Source organism: Schistocerca americana, chromosome 1 (assembly GCF_021461395.2).
Source record: "Schistocerca americana isolate TAMUIC-IGC-003095 chromosome 1, iqSchAmer2.1, whole genome shotgun sequence".
NCBI classification, from domain to species: domain Eukaryota; kingdom Metazoa; phylum Arthropoda; class Insecta; order Orthoptera; family Acrididae; genus Schistocerca; species Schistocerca americana.
The window spans coordinates 1,002,413,149-1,002,427,324 of record NC_060119.1 but is presented as its reverse complement, the minus strand read 5'-3'; the positions used below and the strand labels follow the sequence as shown (position 1 = coordinate 1,002,427,324).

Here is a 14,176-nt window from a genome sequence, read left to right as displayed (position 1 = left end):
AAAACATTTTAAAATTAATTCTATTTTATCCAGGTGAAAATGATGCTGGCTTTTATTCAAATTCGTTCTGTGTTTCATACAGTCATATAAATACCTTCATGCACATCCTCTTACAAAAAAAATTAGGAGCAAGGGGGGAATAACAGAGAGGGTAGAGAAGACGAGGTCAGCCTTCTGTATGACCAGAGGTATATACAATTAAAATATATATATTTACAGATGCAAAAAACAGACACTACAAGGAAATAGTGAGTAATGTGGAATTATATGCTGCTAAGACAATAACAGTAGGAAGAAATGTGCATGATAACTAGAGAGAAGAAGAGAGAAAAGTATTGATGAAAATGCTAGGCCCTAAAAGAGATAGCGAGAGATGGTTGCGAAGACTTAGGGAAGAAGAGTACCAGAGTGTGAGAACAGAAGAAGCATGACTGAAAAGGGCAAGATTTGCAGGAGATGAACCAGGATATGATGGACAGAGTAATGACAAGAGAATGGGAAACAATAGGGAAAAAAGAGGAAAGACAGTGGGCAGTTGAACTCCAGAATGATTGGTCAGAATGGGGATCTAGGTCGAAGGAAAAACGAAGAAGCAAGTACACATCAGCAATTATGCCAAAGATTGATGACAGGAGGACACAGGGGAAGGATAGAGAATCACCAGTGGAGCAGACAGAAGAAGAGGATACTGAAGATCTGAAAGAGAGTGGGAGAGAAGAAGAGAAAGAGATTTTGGGAGAAAAAGAGGAAAATGCAATCCATGAATGGGTTAATGTGATCCTACAGAGATTGTGATGCAAGAAGAAGAAGAAGAAATAAAGATTTTTTTCTAGTGCAGATAAGGTTTACTTTATTAAACTAGTCATAGGTGAGAGTGCCAATGTTACATTAAACCTTCTGTACAAACATTGCTCAATTTTTTACATTTAGATGATGACAACGTGACTGGCAATTACAATCAGGAAATTGCCTCTACTGGTAATACAAAAGAACTCATTGTTGACAAAAACATACAGTAAGTATGGCTTCTTGGGTGGGTAACACTGGGGATAAGTCAAGCCAACTAATTGGAAAGGTTTTCTTTCGCCGTCTTTGTTAGCACTTTTCCTTATTGAAATAGTTTTGTATTGTAAGAGCATATACCAAGTGTGAGTGGCTGTGGTGTGTGTGTGTGTGTGTGTGTGTGTGTGTGTGTGTGTGTGTGTGTGTGTGTGTGTGTGTGTGTACTTTTACTTATTGCTTATGTTGTCAATGGCAAAGAGAGAAGTGAGAGAGTGAACCCCAGCATCAGTATTTACCTTATTCCTCTTGAATAACACCAAGGGGCTGGCAAGGTTAATGGCCATATCTGATGGGCAGATCAACATCAAGTGTCATACATACTTGCTCTATGAGACACTGTGAAGAGACTTGGAATTTATATCAGGACATTGGTGCAAGTCTGGTGATGATGAACTGCAAAGAACCACATCTCCTTCATTTGGAACCCAAATATTTGCGAAGAAAATTTCTTCCACCACCTAGGTTCAAACCATCTACCTCTGAGTTGAACATCAACACACCAGCATGCATTAGCAATTCTGAATATACAGGACCCACTTCATTCAATCCACTTCATTCCTGACACTAGCATCTCCTACTTCATTAACAACAGGGCTACATGTGAAAGCAGACATATAATTTACAAACTTAGCTGCAACTGCTAAGCTGCATTCAACGAGAACATGACAACTAAGAATCTGTCCATCCATATGAATGACCACCACCAACCTGTGGTCAAGAGACAGATAGTCCATAAACTTGGCTGAACATGCTGCCCAATGTGATGTGCCTTGTTTAATGATTGCTTCACAGCCTGTGCCTTCTGGATTCTTCACACCAACACTAGCTTTCCTGAATTGCGCAGGTGGGAGCTCTCCCTAAAACATATCCTTTGTTCTCGTAATCCCCCTTGTCTCAAGATTTGCTGGTCCCTGTCTTCCACCTGCCTAGCCCCTATCCTGCCCACACTCCAGTGTACACATGACTTTTGTTCTACCAATGCACCTATAAGTCCTTTCCTCTTCTCTACTCTACTCCTCTACTCTCGCTCTCCCCTCCCCAGCATAGCATAGCCGCCTAATGCTGCACCTAGAACTGTCCAGTCCCCACCATGTCCCTGCACATTCCCACAGGCAGCACTAGCATCTTCCTTGAGCCTTACTTTGCTATCCCTCCCCCTCTGCATCCAATGCCTCCTCCTTGACCCCCAGTACTCATCCCAGCTGTATTGCTGCTCACATCAGATGCAGCTGCAGGAAGACCTTGGCACCCAGAGACAGTGGTCAAGTGTGTGTGTGTGAGTTGTTGTTGTGTGAATGTCTGAGAGTTCTACATCTGAAGAAGGATTTTGTCCTAAAGGTGAAAATATTTTAGTATTGTTTTCATTGTGCCTGTCTGCGACTCAACGCTTCATCTGGGTGGCGAGTATCAGTCTATCCTTTCCATATTGTTGTTATTCAACCCTGGACTTTGCACTGTTTGTTTTAACACTCACGTGGTTTGATACAATACTTCCAAGATAACAACCTTTCTACACATTCAATTCTTTCTTCATACGGATTGAGGTCTCACTGACTCAGTGTTCTGATCAATTTCATTATTACTGTTTTGTTATTACTTATAATTAATAATAATAATAATAATAATAATAATAATAATAATAATAATAATAATAATGATAATAATAATTATTATTATTTTATGTACCATAAGCACCAACAACCACCAATAATTTCATGTGGTTCAACAGCCTAATGTAAGTCTTTCAATGGGCGGCACTTCAGCAACTTGTGTGTCCCTAACCAACCCCAGTAATCCGGACGAGGATATAAAGTTTAACTTGGAATCTGAAACATGTATAATTTCTGGTGAATCTTCACATTATTGATAGTTGGAGGCTAAAAAGAATCTGAGGTCCTGCGACCTATTGGTTTCCAGGCAAATACTTTACCACTAGACCACCAGGCCAATTAACTTGTACTCATTAAATTTATTTGTCCAGCAATGTAATTTTTTCTAAACCTTTTCTTCTGTCTCACCAGATGGCAACATCATCTGCAAAAACTAATGCATTCAAATCTCCAGATTATACAGCTTTAATTTCTTTAATAACAACATCCAAGAGTGCAATGAGAAGCAGTGGAGATATGTATGCCTCTCTTCGTTTGGAACCATTCTGATCTACAATTTTCTTTGTTCACTTCTTTCACAATTTTCATACAGCAATTGAATGTTTCGAATCAGAGAACTTGGAACTTCTAGTTTATGCAGACACACTCATATTTTGCTCTTTTTTAACACTGTTTTAGGCTTTTTCTATTTCTAAAAGCACTACAATCAGATCTTTCACTTTTTTCCCAGCACTTTTCCATTTGTTGTCTCATAGCAACTAGATCAACTGTTCATCTGTTGCCCCTAAAGCCATGTCATTGTTCTTCAAACTGATACTCTATCCTTGTTCTTAGTCTCTTCAGAATAATCATTTCTTAATCTTGAAACAGCATGATAGCAGGATAATTCCATTATAGTCTGTACAGTTTCCTCTGTTCCTTTTCTTAAACAATGATATGATCAGTCCCCTCTTCCACTCATTTAGTATCTTATTTTCTTTCCAAATTATCCTAGTGTACAATGTAGCCACTGAAGACTACACAGATAATCTGGATCCTAATTATCAGTACCACCATTACAGACAGATCTTCACATGACAAAAATTTGCTCTCCAGCCATACATGACAATACTTTTGTTTTGAAGCAGTGTCATAATGAATTTTGCACAAATTTAATGAGCAAAGAATACCTAGGCAGTTTCACAAATGGGTGACACCACTACAAATTAATCCTCACTGTGCTCTCCACCAAGCTACTGTATCTTTGCAGATACTTAACTCAAACTCACACCACTGTCTCCTATTGTAGCCTCTCACTTCTCACCCGTTCCCCCATTTCCCATTCTGCTGTTTACCAATTCAATGCACATATATACTGTCGTAAGTCACATATAATTTCATTTATTTGATTACAGCATCCTCAGATATTCATCAGACTGGAGGCAAACCACTACAAGTTTAAAGGAGCATTTATGAAGCAGCTATGGTACAAGTACACAGTTAAAAAATTCTTTCACTACTCATTCACTGAAATAAAATACTGCTATGGCATACCCTCTGCCATTTTAAATTCTAGAATATTTATGTGGATGTAGATGTGGACATTGGATATGTAATTAAAAGACATCAAAATTATCTCTCCATGAAATTTCTACGATCCACTGGCTCTATTTTATGCAAGTTGTTTATATTTGTTTGGAATGTCACCCCAAATAATCATGACATTTGAGCTGCATAACTTATAGTTGTGCACATTGATAACAAAATCATCATATCAGAGAAACATTTATGATTAAAATATGAGCATAAAGATGCATCTGAATGATGTATTGTTGGCACTAAATGTGGATGCTAAATGTCAGTAGTTACTTCAGACATTTTTGATTGGTGATTAGTTAATACCATATCACGTCCTTTCTCATTTTCTTTGACTGCAGTTTCAGTTTTGAGGCAGCTTCTCCTATGACAAATCTCCAAGAGAAGTATAACAAGTACACAAACTCCTAGTTTCTGAACAGTAAGTCACTGTTACTGTAAGCTGAAGTTTAAATTCTGAAGAACCTGTCGTTATTTAGTGAAGTCCAAATACAGAATGAGAGTGGAACAGTTTTTGTGCTGAGCAGTGTATGCAGCTTTCACTTCCAATGTAACCAACATGTAGCTTCACAGAAATAACAATTATGCATGGTTACAAGTACACACGAAAGCACTAAGATTACACGAATTTTTTTTCATTTTTTACATAAAAATTTTGCTATTTGTGGAGCAAAATAACAGATGATGGTCGAAGTAGAGAGGATATAAAATGTAGACTGGCAATGGCAAGGAAAGCGTTTCTGAAGAAGAGAAATTTGTTAACATCGAGTAGAGATTTAAGTGTCAGGAAGTCATTTCTGAAAGTATTTGTATGGAGTGTAGCCATGTATGGAAGTGAAACATGGACGATAAATAGTTTGGACAAGAAGAGAATAGAAGCTTTTGAAATGTGGTGCTACAGAAGAATGCTGAAGATTAGATGGGTAGATCACATAACTAATGAGGAAGTATTGAATAGGACTGGGGAGAAGAGAAGTTTGTGGCACAACTTGACTAGAAGAAGGGATCAGTTGGTAGGACATATATTGAGGCATCAAGGGATCACCAATTTAGTGTTGGAGGGCAGCGTGGAGGGTAAAAATAGTAGAGGGAGACCAAGAGATGAATACACTAAGCAGATTCAGAAGGATGTAGGTTGCAGTAGGTACTGGGAGATAAAGAAGCTTGCAAAGGATAGAGTAACATGGAGAGCTGCATCAAACCAGTCTCAGGACTGAAGACCACAACAACAACAAACATAAAAATTGGTATCCTGCCAATGCCAATATCAACCATTCTGAAGTAATCAATGGCTCAGGCTTAGTACAAGTACTGAATGGTATTGTTCATAATTTCACCAAACTATCCTATAATTCAGTTGAAGTGTTTTAAGGTGACCATGGTAGTCATAAAATGGGATGACTTTATTAGCTTTTAATTTGTGGAATACCAGCAGATGTGTCCAGTGATAGAGATCAGGTATCAGGGAAAGGGATTCTAAAGCTCACATGATATTGTTTAAGTTGTTAAGGAGTTAGAATGAAACATTTAATTTTGAAGACTGCTGATTGGTAGGAGAATTGTCACAGTGAAAATCTTTTGTACAAGGACACCAGTGTAAACTGCTTCATGTACATAATAATCATACTAGTACTGCAATATTACACAAATAGTTGTGTCTGAATTAGGGCCATGTGAATAAATCTAGTCACCACAGAACAGTCTTCACTTTGTAGGAATGTAGTTTCAGCACAAACCTCAGCTAATAACAATAACAATAACATACATGAATGATTATTTTTTCCTTCTTTTTCTGTCTCCTGGGTAGAATCTATCACAACTGTAACACTTTAAATGCAAACTTTTCTTGGTTTTACCAGCTACTCTATTTACAACATTGTTTTACTCATGAGGAATCTTCTTATGAAAGATAAGTAAAAACACATACACATGTTCCTAAATGCTTCAGCACAGAACAATTAAAGCACGGCTTCTGTACGTCATGCCAATGCATATGATTATTATGCCACACAGATTAAGCGCTACAAATGTCAGTCTCTATGGAACATCATGCTCACATGCCAGGGACCACTACTCTCAGGGAGATTTCCATTTACATGTTACTGTTTAACTTACTGGTCCTAACTGTTTAATAAGAACATCTCGGACATCCAACCAGCCTTTAAATGATAAAACTTCAAACAATGCCAACATGGCATCACCTATGTTATCAAAATTGAAGCGCCGAGGGTTTGCCCTAATGAAGAAAAAGAGCAACACACAATATTACAGATTAAAAGAGTCACAAAAAGGAAAGAAATATATAGTTTGCAAGTCTGAGAAACGTCATTATTATCTGCAGCATTTAAAAACAGTCAAGATTAGTTCCTATATTTCAATGAGGTCCACTATTCATCATCTAAATAATATGATTTATTTTATTAATTACAGCTGAAAGTTTGAATTAACTATTTAAAAAAATATGTTAAAAATGACAAAATTCCTCCAGCTGTATTAAGGTTTTGGTTTTATTGGCGACTAGTTTCGATGTTGTTACATCATAATCTTCAGGCCCATACTTGTTGACAGCAACTGTATGTGTCTAACACTAGTAGCCAGTGGTGAGATAGGTGTGTTCCATGCGGAAGGCAGGTAGTAACTGATATCAATTCATATCATATCAGTTACTACCTGCCTTCTGCATGGAACACACCTATCTCACCACTGACTACTAGTGTTAGACACATACAGTTGCTGTCAACAAGTATGTGCCTGGCCTGAAGATGATGTAACAACATCGAAACTAGTCGCCAATAAAACCAACACCTTAATACAGCTGGAGGAATTTCGTCATTTTTTAACATATATTATACTAGCTGACATCCCAAATCATCCATTTCAATTATGGATATACAAAGATTTAAAAAAAAGTTTTTGAAGCAGAAATCTACTAACCAGACTCGAGGTACCAGAATAGATGGATATGACTCATTAGCACCAGGCTGCAATTTCATTTTTGTGACAAATACTCTTCTCATAAACACACCAACACAATCTTCACGCTTAGTGATTGTAGGATCATTACATCTTGCTAATCGTCCTCCAAACAGCTGAACACCATAACTTGCAAATACAAACATCAGCACTATAAGAAGAATTGATACCTGAAAGAATTACAAAACTTTCTTTACAGTGAAGTACACATGGACAACTTCAAAATGCACCAAATGTAAGAAGTAAAACATGAACAGGTAATATGGACAAAATAGCAAAACAAAACCAGCTGCAGTCATCACTGGGCTGAAGACACATAAAGTAAATTGAGTTCACAAATACAATTAGCAAAAAAGTTATTCTCTCTATCTTTTCTTCTTTTTTCGAGATGTCCAAAAAGATGTTAAAATGAATTAAATAATTATATACATTCCTTTGCCCTTATTACTACTTCAATTTTTAAGTGGGAAATATACTATTTTTTTTAATGATTATCATTTTTCTTCCCCTATACTTTCAACAAGTGTATGTATCCACAGACAGACAGATCAAGTTATACATTTTTTAGACTAGATGGCAATAAACTTCAGGGTGTACAATACTTTTATAATCACTATTGTCAAATAATTCTGAGCCTACCTTTTGAAATTTGTCAGACCAACAAAGTTTCTGATGATAATGCAGTGAAATTAAATTTTTTAGTTCTTGAAGAGTTGTGAACAGTTTATATTAAGTATATTTACGAGTACACTTTTTTGCCTTTACATCTAAACCTAGAATGTATTGCATTAAAATCCAGCACAACATTGTCAGTATATGGGAGAAGAATGCTGGTGAGAAACAGACAACATGAGGTATAAAGACAGAATTACAAGTAACAACATATGAAGATCATTCAAACATAAATCAGAATATAGTTGTTGTTCTTGTTGTGGTCTTCAGTCAGAAGACTGGTTTGATGCAGCTCTCCATGGTATTCTATCCTGTACAAGCCTCTTCATTACTGAATAACTAATGCAACTTACATCCTTCGGAATCTGTTTACTGTGCTCATCTCTTGCTCTCCCTCTATGATTTTTACGTCCCATATTCCTCTCCAATATTAAACTGGTGATCACTTGATGTCTCAGAATGTGCCCCATCAATCGGTACCTTCTTCTAGTCACATTGTGCCACAAATTTCTTTCCTCCCCAATTCTATTCAGTACCTCCTCATTAGTTACAAGATGTACCCATCTAATCTTCAACATTCTTTCTTCTGAAGCACGACTTTTTAAAAGCTTCTATTCTCTTCTAGTCTAAACTTTTTATCATCAATTTTTCACTTCCATACATAGCTACACTCTATACAAATACTTTCAGAAAAGACTTCTCAACAATTAAGTTTACATTCGATGTTAACAAATTTCTCTTCTTCAAAAACACTTTTCTTAACTGTTGCCAGCTGACATTTTATATTCTCTTTACTTCAGCCATCATCAATTATTTTGCTACTCAAATAACAAAACTCATCTACTACTTTAAGTGTCTCATCATGATCTAATGCCCTCAGCATCATTTCATTTAATCTGACTACATTCCCATTATCTATGTTTTGCTTTTGCTGATGTTCATGTTATGTCCTCCTTTCACGCCACTGTCCATTTTGCTCAACTGCTTTTTCCAAGTCCTTTGCTGTCTTTAACAGAATTACAATATCATCGGCAAACCTCAAAGTTTTTATTTCTTCTCCTGGGAACTTAAATTCCCACTCCAGAATACAGTAACACAATTTTATTGGTGACGTGTACCAAGTTTTATTAGTGACTTGTACCAATACAGATGCAGCACCTATTTTTCTACATTTATTTATTTTTTTCATCAGTCTTCTGACTGGTTTGATGCAGCCCACTATGAATTTCTCTCCTGTGCCAACCTCTTAATCTCAGAGTAGCACATGCAAGGTACAACCTCAATTATTTTCTGGACATATTCCAGTCTCTATTTCCTCTACAGTTTTTAATCTCTACAGCTTCCTCTAGTACAATGGAAGTTATTTGCTGATGTCTTAAATGATGCCCTACCATCCTGTCCCTTCTTGTTGTCAATGTTTTCATATATTCCTTTCCTCTCCGATTCTGCACAGAACCTCCTTATTCCTTACCTTGTCAGTCGAACTAAGTTTCAACACTTGCTTGTATCATCACATGTTAAATGCTTTGATTTTCTTCTGTTTCCATTTCCCTACGGTCCGTGTGTCACTACCACACAATGCTGTGCTCCAAACATACATTCTCAGAAATTTCTTCCTCAAATGAAGGTTCAGATTCAGATTCAGATTCTTTATTAGTCATTCAGCATTGTTACATGCAATAGACTTCGTCAGTTCACTTAACTTATTAATTTTACAAAAAAAATTTTTTACACATTTAAGTTGATATTAGACATTTCTAAAAATTCTTCTAATGAATAGAATGGATTGGTTAACAAGAAGTTATGAACATTGTCTTTAAATAATTTGTCAGGCTTGATTGACCCATTTTTAGACAATTTGTTATATATTTTAATTGCCATATACTTATGACTATTGTTAGTTTTGGCTAATCTATTTTGTGGCAACAGCAGAGAAGTACACGTTCTTGTATAGTAGCCATGTCTTTCATTTGTTACACTTAAATTAGGTAGTTCAGCAAGTATGTAGTTAACACTGTCAAGAATATATAAATTAATTACTGTTAAAATTCTATATTTAGTGAACAATGGTTTACAATGTGTTCTATTATCTACCTTAGCCATTACTCTGATTGCTTTCTTCTGGATCACCATAATTTCATTTATTTTTCTGCTGTTTCCCCAGAGTATTAACCCATACCTTAAAACAGATTGAAAAAAGGCAAAGTACGCTGTCCTTACGTACTCAAATGTCACACAACACATCAGTCTCTTCAACAAATATATAACTCTTGACAACCTAACCACTATGTGATCAACATGAGAGTTCCATGTTAGACTGTTGTCAAGTACAATACCTAAAAACTTTGCCTTTTGTTTTTCTATTTTTGTAGACTTTGATAGACTGAACCACATATTCTGGGTCTTTTCCTCATTTAATAGCAGACCATTGGCATTAAACCATGATGTTGCATTTTCTTTTGCCAATTTCATATCACTTACAAGGTTATCAAGTACATGGTTTACAGATAGAAAAGTTGTGTCATCTGCATACATATATGTCTTTACATCTATATTTCCTGGTAAGTCATTTATGTGTACAAGGAAAAGAAGTGGTCCCAATTTAGATCCCTGTGGCACTCCATGTTGAACCTCGAGTATGTTTGACAGATGACTTCCTGAACTCACCACCTGGTTCCTTTTATTGAGGTATGATTTGATGAGTTTTAAACTTTTATCACATATTCCATAGTACTCAAGTTTAGAGAGCAGAAGTGAGTGGTCAACACAGTCAAAAGCTTTGCTCAGATCACATAAGGTTACCTGTGCGTGCGCATGGTCCTCAAATGCTGCTAGAATGTCTCTGACTAAGAGCTCTATGGCATGTATAGCTGACCTTCCTTTTCTGTAACCAAACTGTGATGCACTTAACATACCATTTAGTTCTAGGTACTCATACATCTGCTTATATATTATGCCTTCAAAGACTTTTCCTAGTACTGGAATTAGTGAAATTGGTCTGTAGTTTGCAGGATCTGATTTGACACCCTTCTTAAAGACTGGAGTTACCTTGGATAGTTTGAGAGGATCAGGAAAAAACCCTTCTATGAGACACAGGTTTATAGAATATGTTAATGGTGCTGCAATGTAATGTATGATTTCTTTCAATAGATTGTTTGACATATTAAAAATATCTGTACTGTATGAATTTTTCATTTCTTTGACTATTTTAAGAACTTCATGTTGGCATACCTCTCTGAAGTGTTTCAATGATGATCCGGCCCTATTATGATTTAGGTTTGCTCTCTTCAGATAATCTATATATGTTACATTGGGTTTACTGATCAGCTTTTTGATATCATCAGCACAGCTTACAAAATATTTATTGAATGTATCTGCTGGTATTGGGACTGTCTTGTCGAAGTTTCTGACTTCACCTTTAACAGTATTAATTACTGACCAGGCTGTTTTGCATTGGTTTTTACTATTTTTTATGAAATTTGTGTTGTATCTTAGTTTCGCTAATTGCAACTCTTTCTTATACAGTTTCTTAGTGATTTTTTCAAGATCCTTAATTTCATTAGAATTGTTTACTTTGGCAAGGCGCTTCAACAGCAGTAGCTTATTTTTTAGATTCTCCAGTTCTTTGGTGTAACAAAATTTACCTTTTCTTGTTTTATGGTATTTCTTTTGAACAAGATGGGCTTTTAAAATACCTGTTAAGTAATTGTGGAATGTTTCATAAACTGTTTGGGCACTGGAATCACAGTTTTGAAATAATTTGTCCCAGTTTGTTATGCTCAACTGGTGTGTTAGTTTTATGAGATTGTGTTTTGTTAATATTAAGGTATTAGATTTTGTTAACTTTTGTCCAGCCTTGCTCTCATCTCCTTTTATAAAATGTCTTAACTTTACTGTTAACATGGAGTGGTCTGAGAAAACAAACTCCTTTACCTTGGTGGAGTACATATCACGAGCACAGTTGACAAAAGCATTATCCAAGCATGCTTGTAGTCTTGTTGGTTCTGAATTTACATGATGGAAGTTGTGCTGCCTCAGCATGTTCAGTAACTTATTTACACTGGGTTTGTTACATGTTACATCAAAGCTTGAATTAAAGTCTCCCCCAATTACTGTTACATACTGTTTCCATTTCGTTATGTAGCAGAGTACACTGTCTAAATTCTTTAAAAAAGTTTTATCATCTGAGTCAGGGGAATGGTAGATACATACTATGATAAGTTTCATTATATCACATATGATCCCGGTAATTTCAAAGTGTTTCTCTACACATGCCCAACCAAGATCTAGTTCTCTACACTCTATTTCATTTGAAACATAGATAACAGTACCACCATTACGGTACTGAGATCTGCAAAAACTGTTTCCATATTTATAACCTTCTGGTACATAGTACTGTATTTGTTCTGGTTTAAGCCAATGTTCTGATATACATAAGAAAGAATACTTATTCTGTGGCAATGACTCATCCAGAATTTCAACTTTATTTTCAAGACCCTGAATGTTTAAAAATAGGATGTTGTTGTGACTTATCTGTGAGTTAGCAGGCTGGTTTTTCACATTTTTATTTTCTTCTTGGCTTGAAACCATAAAAAATTATCACTGAATGACACAGATGTATTTTTCCTTTGGCTCCTCCTTAAGCATTGCTGTGTTGCTGCTCCAGTCGTTGTTGGTTCTGTTACTGCTGCTGCTTCTGCTGATAATGATGGTGCTGCTGCTGTTTCAGTTATTTCTGGTGTTTGTTGTTCCATAACTGCTGTGCCTTTCTGTGAATTATTAACATTTGGAGTGTTCACTTGCATTAATAAAATTTCACATTTGTCTTGGAGAGGTGTAGCTTCACTGATAGCAGATTTCACATTGGATTCTACAGGATACACACACTTCCTGTCCATGAGAGGTATGACTTTTCTATCATCACACATTTGATACTAGTATACTTCTCTTGGTCAGGAATGCCTTTTTTGCCAGTGCTAGTCTGCTTTTGAAGTCCTCCTGGCTCAAACTGTCATTGGTTATTTATTTATTTATTTTGATGCCTAGGTAGTAGAAATCCTCAACTTCACCCACTTCATGACGATCAACCCTGATGTTAAGTTTCTCACTGTTCTCATTTCCGCTACTTCTCATTACTTTTGTCCTCATTTGATTTACTCTCAATCCATGTTCTGTACACATTAGATTGTTCATTCAATTCAACAGATCCTATAATTTTTCACTTTCACTGAGGATAGCAAAGTCATCAGCAATCTCAACATTGGTATCCTTCCACCTTGAATTTTAATCCCAGTTTTGAACCTTCCTTTTATTTCCATCATTGCTTCTTCAACAGATAAGTTGAACAGTACAGGTGAAAGAATACACCACTATCTTACAACCTTTTTAATTGAGTATTCCATTCTTGGTATTCCCTCTTGGCTCTTTTAAGTGTTGTACATCACCAATGTTTCCTTATAGCTTACTTGTATTTTTCGCAAAATTTTGAACATCTTGCACCATTTGACACTGCCGAACACTTTTTCCAGGTTGGCAAATCCTATGAACATATCTTGATTTTTCTTTAGTCTTGCTTCTATTATTAACTGCAATGCCAGAAATGCCTCTCTTGTGCCTTTACATTTCCTAAAACCAAGCTGATCATCACGCAACACATCCTCAATTTTTTCCCCATTCTTCTGTATATTACTCTTGGCAGCAGCTTTGAGGCCTGAGCTGTTAAGCTGACTGTGTAATAATTCTTGTGCCTGTCAGCTCTTGCAGTCTTTGGAATTGTGTGGACATTTTTCTGGAAGAAACAATCGTTTGGTTGTCACTTCTCCAAACGATTTCAAAAATTCTGATGGAAAGTTAAATATTTGTTCTGACTTATTTGATATTAAGTCTTCCAAAGCTCTTTTAAATTCTGATTCTAATGCTGGATACCCCTCTCTTCTATATCAACTCCGTTTCTTCATCTATCACATCAGACTATTCTTCCCTCCATAGAAGCACTCAATGTACTCTTTCCTCCTATGTGCTGTCTCCTGTGCATTTAACAGTGAAATTTTCAGAGCACTCTTTATGTTACCACTCTTGATTTTAATTTCACCAAAGATTGTTTTGAATTTTTTATAACTTGAGTCAGTCCTTCCAACATTCATTTCCTTTTTTGAATTCTTCACATTTTTCATGCAGCCACTTTGCCTTAGCTTCCATGGATTTACTAGTTATTTCATTATTAAGCAGCTTGTATTTCTGTATTCCTGAATTTCCCTGAACATTTTGGCACTTCCTTATTTCAT

The 14,176-nt window shown here is 36.1% G+C and overlaps 1 protein-coding gene across 1 annotated transcript in view; it reads right to left on the bottom strand.

Moving 5' to 3' along the window:
- The window catches only part of LOC124548715 (sodium leak channel non-selective protein), a 436,855-nt gene that overhangs the window by 115,216 nt on the left and 307,463 nt on the right, over window positions 1-14,176 (bottom strand). The window contains exons 20-21 of the mRNA XM_047125188.1: window positions 7,182-7,390; window positions 6,363-6,483 (exon numbers count right to left, since the gene is read on the bottom strand). Of these exons, the coding sequence (XP_046981144.1) occupies window positions 6,363-6,483; window positions 7,182-7,390 (330 nt within the window). The remainder of the gene's footprint in view (window positions 1-6,362; window positions 6,484-7,181; window positions 7,391-14,176) is intronic.